This window comes from Cynocephalus volans, chromosome 4, assembly GCF_027409185.1.
Source record: "Cynocephalus volans isolate mCynVol1 chromosome 4, mCynVol1.pri, whole genome shotgun sequence".
In the NCBI taxonomy this organism is placed as follows: domain Eukaryota; kingdom Metazoa; phylum Chordata; class Mammalia; order Dermoptera; family Cynocephalidae; genus Cynocephalus; species Cynocephalus volans.
In genome coordinates, this window is record NC_084463.1 from 146,658,255 (window position 1) to 146,674,559 (window position 16,305).

The window sequence follows — 16,305 nt, forward strand, 5'->3', positions numbered from 1 at the left end:
TGGGGTGTGTCAGCCCATTTCTGTTGCATATAACAGCATGCTTGGAAATGGGTAATTTATAAAGAAAATGAAATTTATTGTTTATGTTTCTGAGACTGGGAAGTCCAAAGTGCAGGCAACACAGCTGGTGAAGCCTTGGTGGTGGCAACAGTGATTGAGGTGTCTCACATCACAGAACATGGTAGAGCAGAGACAGCAAGACAGTTCCTCGTGCACTCTTCTTTTAAAGCCCTGATAACCAAGCGTATCAGCACCATTATTCATCCATTTACTAGACATGGTGCTTAGAATCTATTCACATCTTCATAGCTCCACCTTTCAATTACCATAATACAATTTCCTACCCTCCCAACAGTTACAGTGTGGATTAAGCCTCAATGAAGTTGGGGGTCATCCAATCTACAGCATGTCATTTTACCTTGTTTTTTGTGTTTCCCTGCATAGATATCTGTGCATGTGGTGGAACAGTCACCTCCTTGAGTGTTGTGGAGTGGTTTATGTGGGGAATAGGCTTACCTCTATTGGATAGAGTACAATGGCTTTGTTCAAGATGGATGCATAGTTTAAAATCTATGTAGCTTATTCAGCTGTAATCCACTTTTGTTATGTCCATGAGTAACTCAGCGATCTGTGCTTGGGAGGTTTGTGGTGGCAGTGGCACAGCTTTGTTGTGGGAGGGATTGCTATGTTGGTTCATGGGCTGGGATTGTGCACATGCACCCTTGGTATAGTCATCTCAGGAGCTGGCTTTCTAGGGATGTGGTTTCTGGATTGATTCTCAGTATGGGGGTGTGGGGATATATGATGTCAGGGTCTTCTGTGCTGCTTTTCTGACCAGGGGTGGGCCCACCAGGGGCACATCAGCCAACCTGTGCCTCACGAGTTACATGTGTGTATGATGACTCTAAGACTTGGTGGTGGGTCCTCCAGGGCATGACATCTGAAATGTGTCTCTGAGCCAGGGACACTGGTGTACTTTGGCTGAGATAGTTGAGTGGGGTCTGCTGGTGGCCCTTCTATGTGCCACTTCTTAGGGCTTGATCTGAGGTTCTGATTCTCTCAGTGGTCTGGAGCTGGTCTGCCAAGGGCAGAGCTGCTTAGCTGCTTCTCAGGAATTGGGCGAGGACAGTTAATAGGACTGCAATGAGGGATCCACCTGCTTTTCCTGCTGTAGATGGGGCTGCTAGTCGAGCCTGCAGTGAAGTGCCTGTTCAGTTGCTTCTTGGACTGACTGCAAGGCCACTAGGCAGGCCTGTAGCAAGTGTCCCCAGCAGCCACTTCCTGGGTGGTGGTCAGTGCTGCTAGACAGATCTGTGATGAGTGGGCCCACCCAGTTGCTTATGGGTAGTGGGCAGGGCCACTAGCTGGGTTTGCAGTCAAGTGGCCCTTCAAGGTGCTGTTGGGCAATGGGCAGGGCTGCTAGGCAGGTCCATAGTAAAGGGGACAGTCCAGGTGTTTTTGTGTGTCAGAAGTTATAGAACCAATTCAAGACTTTTCATAATGTTCTCTTCTTTAAGAGAGGATTTCTGGTTTTTCTACCTGGCAGCTAGGACTGAAGGAGTAAAAATTCCTGAAAACCATAACCCAGTCAAAAAAATCAGATGATTCAAGCTTGGCTTGAGTTTCACTGAAGACTGCTCTATTATCTATTTCCCTACTCCACGAAGAAAACTCTTTGTGGTCTCAAATAAAAGCCTGGTTGTTTACAAAGGACTCTTCTCTTTGGTAGACCTTCAATTTCATTTGTTGTCCCTTAGGGTGAAGTGTTAATAGAAAGTTCCACCGAGGTTTTCAGGTTTCATTTGTGGCTATTAAAATTATTCCATATGTTTAGAGAAAAGAGACCCTGAATGCAGGGTTTAGCTCTCAGGCTTTTCTTCAAACTATTGGCTCCACAGTTCATTCCTTGTCAGTTTTTTAATGCTTTCAAGCACATGAATTTTACATTTAGTAGCTCTTTTTGTTGTTCTTATTTGGAGATTTGGTGCAAAACAAGCCATTTTTGCTTTTTTAGAAGATAAATGCATATTACATCTCTATCTAACTTTCCAGTGTGGCAATATGTATGGGTTATAGAGAATTACTATAGACTATGGCATATTTTGAGGCAATATATTCATCAGTTAATTTTTTCATTGTATTTTTCTAATGAGAGCAGATAAATTCAGATTCTCAGCTGCTGTGTAGGCATCACCTCATTTTTTCACATGCTTTTGCCTCATTCAGATAGAGAGAAAGCATTAGTAGTTCTTTGAATTCAGCCAGAAGAGACATAGAGAATTTTGCTTTATGCATGTATTAATTTTCCATCTTGGAGTTATAATTTAATTCGCAGTAGCTTTGATCATAACAGGTAGTTCTTCTGAATTAAAGATGTTTATGCACCTTTTACCACTTACCAATAATAGAGGCACAATGCTTAGGCATACTTGTAAATCTTAAAAGTGATATATATTACATTTGGAGTTGCTGGATTTAATCTATTCATTGGATAAACTGAAAATTTCTAGGCTGGCCAGGTAGCTCAGTTGGTTAGACTGCAGTGTTATAACCACAATCAAAGTCAAGGGTTCAGATTCCTGTACCAGCCATGCCACACACACACACACACACACACACACACACACACACACACACACACACACACACACACACACACACACACACACACACACACACACACACACACACACACACACACACACACACTCTGTCTCTCTCTCTCTCTCTCTCATGAAAACTGCCAAATTTTAGTGGAGCTCATTACACAATAAAGTTCTTTAGCTGGTTCAGATAAGTATTTTTGTGACTCTTTTTCTAAGGCGTTTATGACACAGAAGATTCAGTGTTTGACTAAACATATGCCGATGAGATCATGATGCTTAATGGAGCTGGTGGCAAACCAAGGTAAGGAAATAAGAGTGGAAGCCTTAGACACTGTTCCCTTGGTAGAAAATAACAATTTCTTTCTTGTAGAAACTGTTATTGAATTGATATTGGACTGAGATTAAGGGATTGAATTAACAAACTAAAGATCATTATTGTTACATCTGACCTAGATTCAGGCCTTGATTGAAAGGCTCCAATCTAACTTAAAACCACAGAACTATGATTACCTAATCTCTGCAGTTCCAAGGCTCTCTGATTCTGAGCCTCCGGGCTGCTTGTGCAGAGACGCTCTAGCAGCCACAATAAGACCCTCCTTTGCCAGGGGTGCTGTTATGTAGTGGAACCTGGGGCTGCTTTGCCCTTCATTCTAGCTTAAATATTATTTGCCTTAGGTAAACAGAATTATAATGTGAAACTCATAATTCACCTCTCAATTTACTTTAGTAATGTTCTTTTCACATTACTAGGCATTTATTTCCTCTTTCTTGGCAAGAACTAAGTCTTTTTCCTCTAGGGATTATTCTAGGGCAGAAAATTGTTCAAGAGAGTTTACTTCATTTGAATTTGTTCCAGATATTCTAATATACTTATCTATAATGATCTTGCAGTCTCTTTCATTTAAAATAGTGATGATGTAAAAAGCCACAGACTGTGTCTGCAACTACAAATGGAAGTATTACTGTCCAGATACCATGACCCAAAAGATTTCTGAAAACTCAGATTTCTGCCCAAGCCAGTGTATATCTTTAGTTGGGATCTAGTCCTCTATGTGTTATATTCTCTTGTTATACCCATCAATGCTTGTACAAATTTGTGGAAGATCTCAATTTACTGAGTTGATATTGGTATGAAATAGGAACATGCTTTTTTTTTTTATTAAAAATATTATAGTATTTAATTATTAAGTAAATTAAATATTACAATATTTAACCATTACCATTTTTTTTAGTCCACCTGTAAAAGAAAAAGTACAATTTTATACATGTGGCTCCAATCTTATTTATTTATTTATTTATTTATTTTGAGATTATAGATTCAAAATTTTATTTTTTTTATTTTTTATTTTTATTATTTATTTTTTTTGCGTCTGAATTTTTTATTTTTATTTTATTTTATATTATTTTATTTTATTTTTTATTGTATTTTGTAGATATACATTGTGGCTGATTATTGCTCCCCATCACCAAAACCTCCCTCCCTTCTCCCTCCCCCCCCCACCAACAATGTCCCTTCTGTTTGCTTGTCGTATCAAAGGAACATGCTTTTAATGAAGAAAGAAGCGGTCTTAGGGACATGCTATTTGAATGATCTGCATTAAAAATTATCTTCATTAGAAATGAAGAGATCTGCTTCTACCTGTGAGAAAGCTCTGTCATTGACTTTTCCATGAAGTTAAATTCTTGCATGTGCCTTGTTAGGTACTGAGCTTAATAGCAAGGTGCATGAATGTGATAATAAATCTTCAAAGTAATGTGCTTTCTTTTTCTCACCATAATGACTGAGAAGAGAAAAATTCCAGTAAATAATTTTAGTGTCATTAAATTTTTAGTTTGTTTATTTGTGCCCCCAAATAATGAGTTTGGCCAGGTTAATTTTTACTAGTTAGGTCACTTTTTACGTAGTCATGCAAACATAACATCTTCGTTTTTCTGTGAAGAAATTTTCTCAGTGGGAGAGAATATCCAACTACCTTACATTATATTGAAGTTTTATTTTTTAATTATTTTTTATATTTTAGGCATTTCCTTTGGATACTTCTATACTTCTCTGAAAGACTGAGATGATGGGAAGCCTGTGTGGAAATACGACACTGTAGCCACTTGGAACTATTTCTAGATCCACTGATTGGTCATATGTTATCACGTGTTCTGTGATCGTATATGGACACATGAGGTATCTACTCGCGGTTACTCGAGTTACTCGCGGTAAAAGAAGTATTGATTTTCTGGACCAAAGAGAAGACCCAAGATGTGAGTTCTTGAAACAACTGACAAGAAATATTTATTAAAAATTCCTTTAATATATTGATATATAGCTGTCTTAAATATCATGTATTTTTATTGGAAACATATGTACAGGGAAAACTAAGCACAAATGACACAGAAAATAATCAGAATATGCAAAGTATATTTGTTTTTAATGTACAGCGTGATGGATGCTTATTTCCATGTTGCCAAATAAGAGGGGGAACATATGGCATGTTACATGTATAACAATAAAACAATGGATTTATAATCTCAGTTTCTGGGATATTACATTTTATATGATATGTTAATAAAGATGTGTAACTACTTTGAGGTATATTTGAATTACAGAATTTTTAAAAGTGAGTATATTACCAAGCCAAAAGATACATGTCAAGTGGTAAAGCTGGTATCGCAACACAGACACTGTGATTGCAGGGGCCACGTTATTCACCACAGTTCTGTGCTCTTTCTTCAAGGATGTCTTGGATTTTAAATAGGTACACACTGAATGAGAAACTAATACTCATTATTTGTTTGGTGTGATTATTAAATATCATTTATCACTGCCTACCATTTTCCAATTAATGGAGGAACTTATTTTTTAATTATAAAATTATGAAAAATGAAAAAATTTCGGCACAATAAAATGAGGTAGGGCTGCACTAACAGCATCAAAAGTACTTTGACATAGAAGGATTCTGAGACCGTCTACTTCAGTCTCTTTATTTTCCAATGATAAAACTGAGACAGACTTGTAATCACATTTAGAAAATGACTCAAACCCATGCCTTTTTATACTGAGCTTGGAAGTTTTCCTTGAGTATGATTCTTTTTGAAATCTGAGCACCACAGTTTTATTTTGGAATACTCTCATTATCTAAATAGCATTATATATGTTATATATATATATGTATATATACATATATATATATATATATATATATAAAGAAACCAAACATGTCCCACTATCCTCTACCTCCATTTTCAGTGTCTATTTTCTCATCCCATATTATCTACCTCACACCAAGAGTTTTGGAAAAAAGACTAGATGATAATGGAGCAGTTGGTGATAGTCATGGGTAAGTTCAGTTCAGTTCAAAATTATTTGCTGGAAATCATTACAGTGTATGTAAGTGTGTTAAGAATTGTGCTATATACAAGGATAAAGTGGGTAGAATTGCAGGTTGTTCAAAAGCTGACAATCTGAAAATTAGACCAAGTAATTAATACAGGGAAAAATGTGCTAAACAATTTTGTAGTTATTTGATACAGTTCCAAGTCCAGTCTCTTGAAATTTAATGAGATTCATGTAGATTTAACATCCTTTGAGACACGAAGGACTGAATATCTAATATGCCATGACACTGAGTGAGAAAATTCAGAAGAGTTGTTATGTCCAGTTCTACACAGATCATATTGTAGTTACTCAGTAGAAATATTACAAGCTCAAAGGACTAACTCTCTGCCAATTTATTTATTTTGAGTATTTTTTTTCTTTGCCAATCTGTTCTATTTTTATTTTAAAAAATAATTTAGTTTTTATTGAAACATAATTGATTGTACATATCTATGGGCTACAGCATTGAATATCAATACCCGTGTGCAATATGTGATGTTCAAATCAGGATAATTAGCATATTCTTCATTATGCAATGTAATTGGTTGTTGTGGCCCTTTACCGATTTCTCCCTTTCCTCCCTCTCCCTTTTCCACCTCTGGTAATTTCAGCCTAGTTCTCTTCTCTTGGAAGTTCAACATACAATTGTGATTGTTTATTTATTTATTTATTTATTTTTATCTCCCACTTTTAAGTGCCTGGCTTATTTCACTTAACATAACTTTTTCTTAGTTCATCCATGTTGCTGTGAATGGCAGTATTCAATTATTTTTCATGTTTTGCCTGTCTATTAACTGGGGTTTTTTTGTTGTTGACTTGTCTCTTTTTTAAATTTATTTTTTAATTAGAACATAATTGATTAAACCCATATATGGGGTTCACAGTTGACCATCAGCACCTGTGTGCAATGTGTGATGATCAAGTCAATATCATTAGAATGTTCATTATTACAAATCATAATTACTCTTTCTGTCCCTTACCCAATATCTTCTCAACTTCCCTCCCTGTCCCTCTTTCCCACCTCTAGTATGGGGTCTGTATTCTCCTTCTGGAAGTTCAACGTTTTATTGTTGTCTTTCCTTTTCTTGTTTCTTTTTTTGTTTATTTCAAGTTTATCACCACCGCCAGAGAGTAAGGTATTTTGAAAACAGGAGCCCCTTCCTTGTTTGTCATTGCTGACTTCTGTGCCGTAAATCACATTTTAAATAAGGAGTTATTCAATGTGTGAACGACTGTGGGGCCTTTGACTACTCTTCTCTTTAGAACACCCCCTAAGATTTGGAGATAGAACCTTTTAACTGCAGGCCCAACTAAATTATCTGAGGAGAAATAGAGTTGTCAAGGGAAGGTATACTGGGCTTTTTGGAAGAGGAACCCAATAAATATTTACTAAATGTTAATTGTGTGTGAAGCACTGTGCATGACATAACAGTGAAGATGGGCTCCATCATATAATGGACATATCTGTACGTCTATTGTCAATTTCATTACAAGTCCTGTTCTCTGGAGCTCTATTTTCTGTTACAAGCCATCCAAAAGAACAAATGGGACAGAGTAACAATATCACAGAATTTGTCCTCCTGGGCCTCTCTCAGGACCTTGAGATGCAAAAAGCATTATTTGTCCTGTTTTTATTCATATACGTTGTGATGATGCTGGGAAACCTGCTCATTGTGGTGACTGCTATTGCCAGTCCCTCCCTGGGCTCCCCAATATACTTCTTCCTTGCCTGTCTGTCACTCATAGATTCTGTTTATTCCACTGTTATTTCACGTAAATTGATTATAGACTTCCTCCATGATAAAAAGACTATTTCCTTCCCAGCTTGCATGGGACAGCTCTTCATAGGGCACTTATTTGGGGGTGCAGAGGTCTTCCTTCTGGTGGTGATGGCCTATGATCACTACATGGCCATCTGTAAGCCACTACACTACTTGACCATCATGAGTTGACAGGTGTACATCCTGCTGTTGGTGGTGGCCTGGGCTGGAGGTTTTGTTCAACCTATGGTTCAACTTGTCTTTGTGTACAATCTCCCTTTCTGTGGCCCCAATGTCATGGACCACTTTGCCTGTGACATGTACCCATTATTGGAACTTGCGTGCACTGACACCTCCGTTATTGCCCTCACTGTGGTGGCCAATGGTGGAGCAATCTGTGTGGTCGTCTTTATCTTTCTGCTTATCTCCTATGGGGTCACCCTAAGCTCCCTTCAAATTTACAGTTAGGAAGGGAGGCACAAAGCCCTGTCCACCTGCAGCTCTCACCTCACAGTGCTGGTCCTCTTTTTTGTTCCTTGTATTTTCATGTATGTCAGACCCGTTTCCAACGTTCCCATCGATAAATCCATGACTGTGGTTTATACAGTAATCACTCCCATGCTGAATCCTTTAATATACACCATGAGAAATTCAGAGATGAAAAACGCTATGGAAAAATGCTGGTGTGAAAAGTTTACTAGAGATAGAGGAAGAATGTTTCCCACACTGAACATGTTTGTCACTAGTTCTAAAGCAACAAATAGTAAATTCTAACAATAGATGATTCAGTCTATTCAATGGGTTCTCTAAGGATGCTTCTTTTATTTATACAAAACAATCAAAAAAGTAGAATAAGTTATCACTTGAGATTAAAATCAATCTAATGGAGAAATTCTGAAGGATGAATAAGAGGCACAGATATTTTTCCTATTACAAATAAAAATAGAAATAAGCTCACCTTATGACTTTATTTTTCTTGGTTTATATTTAAATGGGACTTAGAAGAAAAGGGTTTATTCTTCTTAAAAGAGAAAAAACCAAGCTGTTTTTGAAAATTTTCTATCACTCAACTTCATGGGAAAGCAATTTGGCTAACACAACAAATTACTGGAACCAAAAGAGTGGTTTTTAAATTGTAGTGTTCATTATTTCATCAGCAGAGCAGCTTCCTACCTCTGCATTACTCATCTTAAGATCACTTCCGTTTTTTAGGTTAATGTCTATGCATTTTCAGTTCAGGCTATTTGGAGGGCACATGATAATGTGTTTAGTTAAGGACACTATCAGTTAAATTTTTTATGTGGGACGTGGTTGATAATACAAACAGATTCTAGTTCTTGACTGCAGGAAAGATACTTTAATTTGGCTTTGGAAACAACAGTAATCCAAGTTTTAAGCATATTTTTATGATTTTCCTCTCTATTGCACAGTTATTGTGTCCATTTTCACCATTTTTCAAAGAACAGATAAAGCCTCTTATTTTGTCTTCATGATGCTACACATATGGATAAAGAAATGTGTAATTTTACATCATCGTTGTGTTCCATAAAAGTTGTATTCAACTTAAAGACTTTGACTGAAAACTGATTTTGAACCTTCCTATTCATGAATATAATGTTTCCATTAATTTAGGTCTTCATTAATGGTCTTAAATTTTTGAAAAATTCCAAAAATTTTTTATATCTCTCCATAGATTTCTTGTACATATTTTTGTTGCTCTTTCCCATAGCCTTACTGAACACAGATTTTTATCAATATTGGTAATCTTTGCATTACATAAGTAAAATGATATCTCTCTATAAATCAACAGTTCGCATTCATTTTGTAAATGGTGAGGAATTTTTCCATTTACAATTTCTTTATGAATTGATCTTTCGTACACTTTACCTAAATTCATTGGCATATTCAAAATCTTTTTATGACCTAAAAGAAGTTTAATAAATTATATTGTAAAACTTAATTTTTTCCCTAGATGTTGTTTTTGTGGTGTCAAAGGGCTATACTTTTTATTTTAATGATGTTTGTCACTCCTATCCCATCAGAGTTTCTGGCTTTCCTACTTCAAGTTTATATAAGAATTGATGAATATTTTTCTTCTAGTCAACTAACGTTTATTATATTTAAAGCTTTGAATTGTAATCTTATGAATGTACATGTGTGTGATGATTTAGAGAAAAAGATAATGTGTTTTGGTGTGGATATGTTTATTTCTGTGTGTACCTATGTGTAATGAATTAAGTCTAATTTAAAAATTGTTTCCTGTTGTCCTAAAGACAATTTTTCACACATTTTCAAAAAATCCAAACTTCTTCCCTAATCTGAAGGATCATGTTTTTTAGGCTTAATGTTTAGACATTTATGTATGTATTTCTAAACTCTGTTCTTCAGTTAAATGATTATATCTTAAAAACTGCATTATTTTCGTTTATGTAAAACCCTTTGTGGTTTCAAATAAAAGCCTGGTTGTTTACAAAGGACTCTTCTCTTTGGTAGACCTTCAATTTCATTTGTTGTCCCCTAGGGTGAAGTGTCAATAGAAAGTTTTACCGAGGCTTTCAAGTTTCATTTGTGACTATTAAAATTATTCCATACCATTAGAGAAAAGAGACCCTGAATGCAGGTTTGAGCTCTCAGGCTTTCCTTCAAAATATTGGTCCCACAAATCCTTCATTTCTTGTCAAAATTTTAATGCTTTCAAGCACATGCATTTTACATTTTCTAGCTCTTTTTGCTGTTCTTATTTGGAGATTTGGTGCAAAAGAAGCCGTTTTTGCTTTTTTAGAAGATAAATGCATATTATATCTCTATCCAACTTTCCAGTGTGGCAATATGTATGGGTTATAGAAAATTACCATGACTATGGCATATTTTGAGGCAACATCTACATCAGTTAATATTTTCGATGTATTTTTCTAATGAGAGCAGATAAATTCATATTCTCAGCTCTGTAGGCATCACCTCATTTTCCACATGCTTTTGGAGTTGCTGGATTTAATCCAGTTATTAGATAAACTGAAAACTTCTAGGCTGGCCAGGTAGCTCAGTTAGTTAGAATGTAGTGTTATAACCACAAGCAAAGTCAAGGGTTCAGATTCCTGTATGAGCCATGCCAGACACACACACACACACACACACACACACACACACACACACACACACACACACACACACACACACTCTCTCTCTCTCTCTCTCTCTCTCTCTCTCTCTCTCTCTATCTCTATCTCATGAAAACTGCCAAATTTTAGTGGAGCTCGTTACACAATAAAGTTCTTTAGCTGGTTCAGATAAGTATTTTTGTGACTCTTTTTCTAAGGCCCTTATGAACTAGAAGATTCAGTGTTTGACAAAACATATGCCGACGAGATCATGATGGTCAATGGAGCTGATGGTAAACCAAGCTAAGGAAATAAGATTGGAAACCTTAGACACTGTTCCCTTGGTAGAAAATAACAATTTCTTTCTTGAAGAAATTGTTATTGAATTGTTATCTGACTAAAATTAAGGGATTGAATTAACAAACTAAAGATTATGATGTTTACATCTGACCATATTCAGACATTGGTCGAAAGGCTCCAATCTAACCTAAAACCGCAGAACTATGATTACCTAATCTCTCCAGTTCCAAGGCTCTCTGATTCTGAGCCTTTGGGCTGCTTGTGCAGAAACTCTCTAGCAGCCACAATAAGACCCTCCTTTGCCAGGGGTGCCATTAAGTAATGGAACCTGGGGCTGCTTTGCCCTTCATTCTAGCTTAAATATTATTTGCTTTAGGTAAATAGAATTATAATGTGAAACATAATTTGTTACTCAGTTTACTTTAGAGTTGTTCTTTTCACATTACAGGGTTTTCACATTATTTGGCATTTATTTCCTCTTTCTTGGCAAGACCTAAGTCTTTTCCTCTAGGGATTGTCCTAGCGCAGAAAATTGTTCAGGAGAGTTTACTTCATTTGAATTTGTTCCAAATGTTCTAATAAACATCTATAATGACCTTATAGTCTCTTTCATTTAAAATAGTGATGATGTAAAAAGTCATAGACTGTGTCTGCAGCTATAAATGGAAGAATTACTGTCTAGATAGAATGATCCCAGAGATTTCTGAAAACTCAAATTTCTGTCCAAGCTGGTGTTATGTCTTTAGTTGGGATCTAGTCCTCTACGTGCTATGTTTTCTTGTTATGTCCGTCATTGCTTGTACAAATTTGTGGAAGATCTCAATTTACTGAGTTGAGGTTGGGATAAAATAGGAACATGCTTTTAATGAGGAAAGAAGTGGTCTTAGGGACATGCTATTTGAATGACTTAAAGACTGAGGAGATCTGCTTCTGCCTCTGAGAATGCTCTGTCACTGACTTTTCTATGAAGTTAAATTCTTGCATTTGCCTTGTTAGGTACAGAGATAATAGCAAGGTGCATGAATGTTATTATACATCCTCCATCAAAGTAAAGTGCTTTATGGTTGCTTCACCATAATTTACTGAGAAGAGAAAAATTCAAGGAAATAATTTCAGTGTTCTTAAATTTTCCGTTTATGTGCCACCAAATAATGGGCTTGGCCTGGTTAATTTTTACTAGTTAGGTCCCTTTTTACATGATCTTGCTAACATGTCGTTTCTGTTTTTCTGTGAAGAAATTTTCTCATCAGGTGAGAATATTTAATATAACCTTTTTTTATATTTCAGCGTTTTATATTTTAGGCATTTGCTTTGGAGACTTGTCCCTCTTCTGAGATGATGTGAAGCCTGTGTGGTAATATGGACACTGTAGCCACTTGGAACTATTTCTAGATCCAGTGATCAGTCACACATTATCATGTGTTCTAGAATTGCACATAGATACATGAAGGATCTACAGTTATCCTCAGTGAAAGAAGCATTGATTTTCTGGACCAACACAAGACCCAAGATGTGAGTTCCTGAGACAACTGACAAGAAGTTCTCATTGAAAATTCCTTTAAAATATTGAAACATAGCTGTCTTAATTATAGCTGTCTTTACTGGAGAAATCTGTATTGGGAAAACTAAGCTTGAAGAACAAAGAAAATAATAAGAATATACAAAGTATGTTTAGTTTTAGTGTACAGCCTGACAGTTGTTTATTTTCCATTTTGCCAAATAAGAGGAGAAATGAGACATTTTACATCTATAACAAATAAACCAATGGATTTATAATCACAGTTTATAGGATATTATGTTTTACATGATATGTTAATAAAGATGTGTAACTACTTTTAGATATATTTGGATTAGAAAATTTAAAATTGCAAATCATGCCAAGCATGTTATAGTGTAAAGGAACAAATGCCTGGTATATTCTAAAACTGATAGTATATATGCATAAAAAAATCCACGTGCAGGGAAGTACCTTGTCTACTGTCATTTAGAGAGATTTTTGAAACTGTAATTATAAAATACTCTAGAGGTTATTTTTGTTACTATGAGATTTTACCTTTTATAACAGCTCCATTCTTAAGAGAATTTTTTTTTTCCATAGAGAAGTGTTAACATAGTGATTTAATTTAAATACCTAGTAATACTATTTTTAGTTTTTATGGATATAAAAACTGATAACATAGGTATAGAAGATAGCTTACATACTCTATTTTTTAGAAGTATATATTAAAACTGCTCAATGGAAGATTTATCCTGGTGAAATCCATCATTGATGATTAAAGGGAGTACTAAATGTTGCAGAAAGTAAGGTGTGAAAAAAAGAAAATTAGATATAAACTACTGTATACCCTTATGTTCTTCAACAAGTTCTTCAGTCTATAGCTTCTATAATGACAGACTTCCTCAATCAGCTAGAAGCAGTATTGTGAATGAGACATGCAGAAAGTTCATCACAGCTGGCTCTAAAACAAGCTCCAACTCTTCCATACACAGATTCCCCTGCTGCCAAATCTAAGTGCATGAAATCATCTTTTCTACATTTGAGATTTTCTAATTATGTAATTTTTCTCTGCAGTGAATAATCAGAACGACCCTAGGAGGTAAGCACTACTGGTATTCCCACTCTAAAAATGATGAAACTGAGGCACAGGGAGGTTTATGAAGTAGCCTAAAGTTGCATTGCAAGTGGTGAAGCTGGGATTGCAGCAGAGGCGGTGTGGCTCCAGAGGCCACAGTGTTCGCCAGCGTGCTGTGCTCTTTCTCCAAGGATGTCTTGGATTGTCAATAGGTATACACAGAATGAGAAACTTAATGTCTTTATTGCTCATTGTAATGATCAAATTTTATTTGCCACAGGTCAGCAGTTTTCAATAACTGTGATGGCTGGAAACTATATTTAATATAAAAGTATGAAAAATGAAACAAAATGTCAGCACAATAGAATAAGGTGGGGTTGCAGTAATAGTATCATAGATAATTTGACAGGAAAGGATTCTGAGATCATCTTCAATCACTTTATTTTCCAATGGTCAAACTGAGACAGACTTGTAATTATGTTTATAAAATGACTCAAACCCATGCCTTTTTACACGGAGCTTGGAATTTTTCCTTGAGTATGCTGCTTTTTGGAATCTGGGGACTGAAGTTCTATTTTTGAGCACTGTTGTCACCTGAACAACATTATAAATAAAAACCGTGTCCCTATATCTTCTGCCTCTTCTTTTCAGTGTCTATTTTTTTTTCTCCCTTATTACTTAAGTCACCCAAAGAGTTTTGAAAAAAAATACTAGAAAATAAGGCCATAGTAGGTGATAGTGATGAGTTACTTCAGTTCAGTTCAAAAGTTTTGGCTGAAAATCAGGACAGTGTATGTAAGTGTTTAAGAATTGTTATATAGGCAAAGATAGAATGGAGAGAATTGAATGTCATTAAAAAGCCGACCATCTGAGAATCAGATCAAGTAATTACTACAGGGGAAAATGTGCTAAATAATTTTGTAGTTATTTTATACAGTTCAAAGTGCAGTCTGTTGAAATTTAATGAGAGATTCATGAAGACTGAACACCCTTTGAGACATGAAAAACTGAATGTCTAATAGTGGAATGCCATAATATTGAGTGAGAAATTTCAGAAGAACTATTGTTTCTAGTTCTACACAAATCATGTTGTAGATGCTCAGTCCAATACTATAAACTCAAAGGACTGACTCTGCCATTTATTTTTTTAGAGTTTATCATCACCTCCACTGAGTAAGGATTTTTTGAGAGCGGAAACCCTTTCTCTGTCATTGCTGACTTCTGTTTCAAGAAGACACATATTAAGTAAGAAGTTATTCATTGTGTGAATTACTGTTGGCCCTTTGAGTACTCCTCACTTTAGCATATCTGCTAAGAATTATAGATAGAACCTTTAACCTGTAGGGCCACAGATTCGCTGAGGAGAAGTAGATTTGTCAAGGGAAGGTCTATTGAGCTCTTTGGAAGAGGAGTTCAATAGATACTACTAAATGTTCGTTGTGTATAAAGCAGTGTAGAACATAAAACAATGAAAATGTGCCCCATGGCATCAAGGATGTATTCATACTTCTGTTCACTTAAATTACAGGTCCTGTTCTCCTGAGCTCTCATCTCTGATACAAGCGTTATAGAAGAATAAATGGGACTGAGAAACAATGTCACAGAATTTGTCCTCCTGGGACTCTCTCAGGACCCAGAGGTGCAAAAGGCATTATTTGTCCTGTTTTTACTCATATACGTTGTGACAATGCTGGGCAACCTGCTCATTGTGGTGACTGTTATTGCCAGTCCCTCCCTGGGCTCCCCAATGTACTTCTTCCTTGCCTGTCTGTCACTCGTGGATGCTGTTTATTCTACTGCCATTTCACCCAAATTGATTATAGACTTCCTCTGTGATCAAAAGACTATTTCCTTCCCAGCTTGCATGGGCCAGCTATTCATAGAACACTTACTGGGTGGTTCTGAGGTCTTCCTTCTGGTGGTGATGGCCTATGATCGCTACGTGGCCATCTGTAAGCCACTGCACTACTTGACCATCATGAATCCACAGGTGTGCATCCTGCTGTTGGTGGTGGCCTGGGTTGGAGGTTTTGTGCACTCTATGGTTCAATTTGTCTTTGTGTACAATCTCCCTTTCTGTGGCCCCAATGTCATGGACCACTTTGCCTGTGACATGTACCCATTATTGGAACTTGCGTGCACTGACACCTCCGTTATTGGCCTCACTGTGGTAGCCAATGGTGGAACAATCTGTGTGGTTGTCTTTATCCTTCTGCTAATCTCCTATGGGGTCATCCTAAACTCCCTTCAAACTTACAGTCAGGAAGGGAGGCGCAAAGCCCTGTCCACCTGCAGCTCTCACCTCACAGTGCTGGTCCTCTTTTTTGTTCCTTGTATTTTCATGTATGTTAGACCTGTTTCCAATTTTCCCATTGATAAATCCATGACTGTGTTTTATACGGTTATCACTCCCATGCTGAATCCTTTAATATACACCCTGAGAAATTCAGAGATGAAAAACGCTATGGGAAAACTCTGGTGTGAAAAGTTTACTAGAGATAGAGGAAGAATGTCTCCAACACTGAACATGTTTGTTGCTAGTTCTAAAGGAACAAAGAGGCATTAAATTCTAACAATGCACAATTTAGTCAATTCAATGAA

The 16,305-nt window shown here is 36.4% G+C and overlaps 1 protein-coding gene and 1 pseudogene across 1 annotated transcript; both read left to right on the top strand.

The window, feature by feature from the left end:
* Positions 1-7,517: 7,517 nt before the first annotated feature.
* On the top strand, positions 7,518-11,138 carry LOC134376448 (olfactory receptor 4A5-like; annotated as a pseudogene).
* A 4,145-nt stretch (positions 11,139-15,283) lies between these two features.
* LOC134376449 (olfactory receptor 4A16-like) lies at positions 15,284-16,270 on the top strand. The gene has a single exon (XM_063094996.1). It carries the CDS (start codon positions 15,284-15,286, stop codon positions 16,268-16,270), a length of 987 nt encoding a protein of 328 aa, XP_062951066.1.
* Positions 16,271-16,305: the final 35 nt, after the last annotated feature.

Excerpts from the sequence above, each read along its gene's own strand:
- LOC134376449 (XM_063094996.1), top strand. The coding sequence starts at position 15,284 with ATGGGACTGAGAAACAATGTCACAGAATTTGTCCTCCTGGGACTCTCT.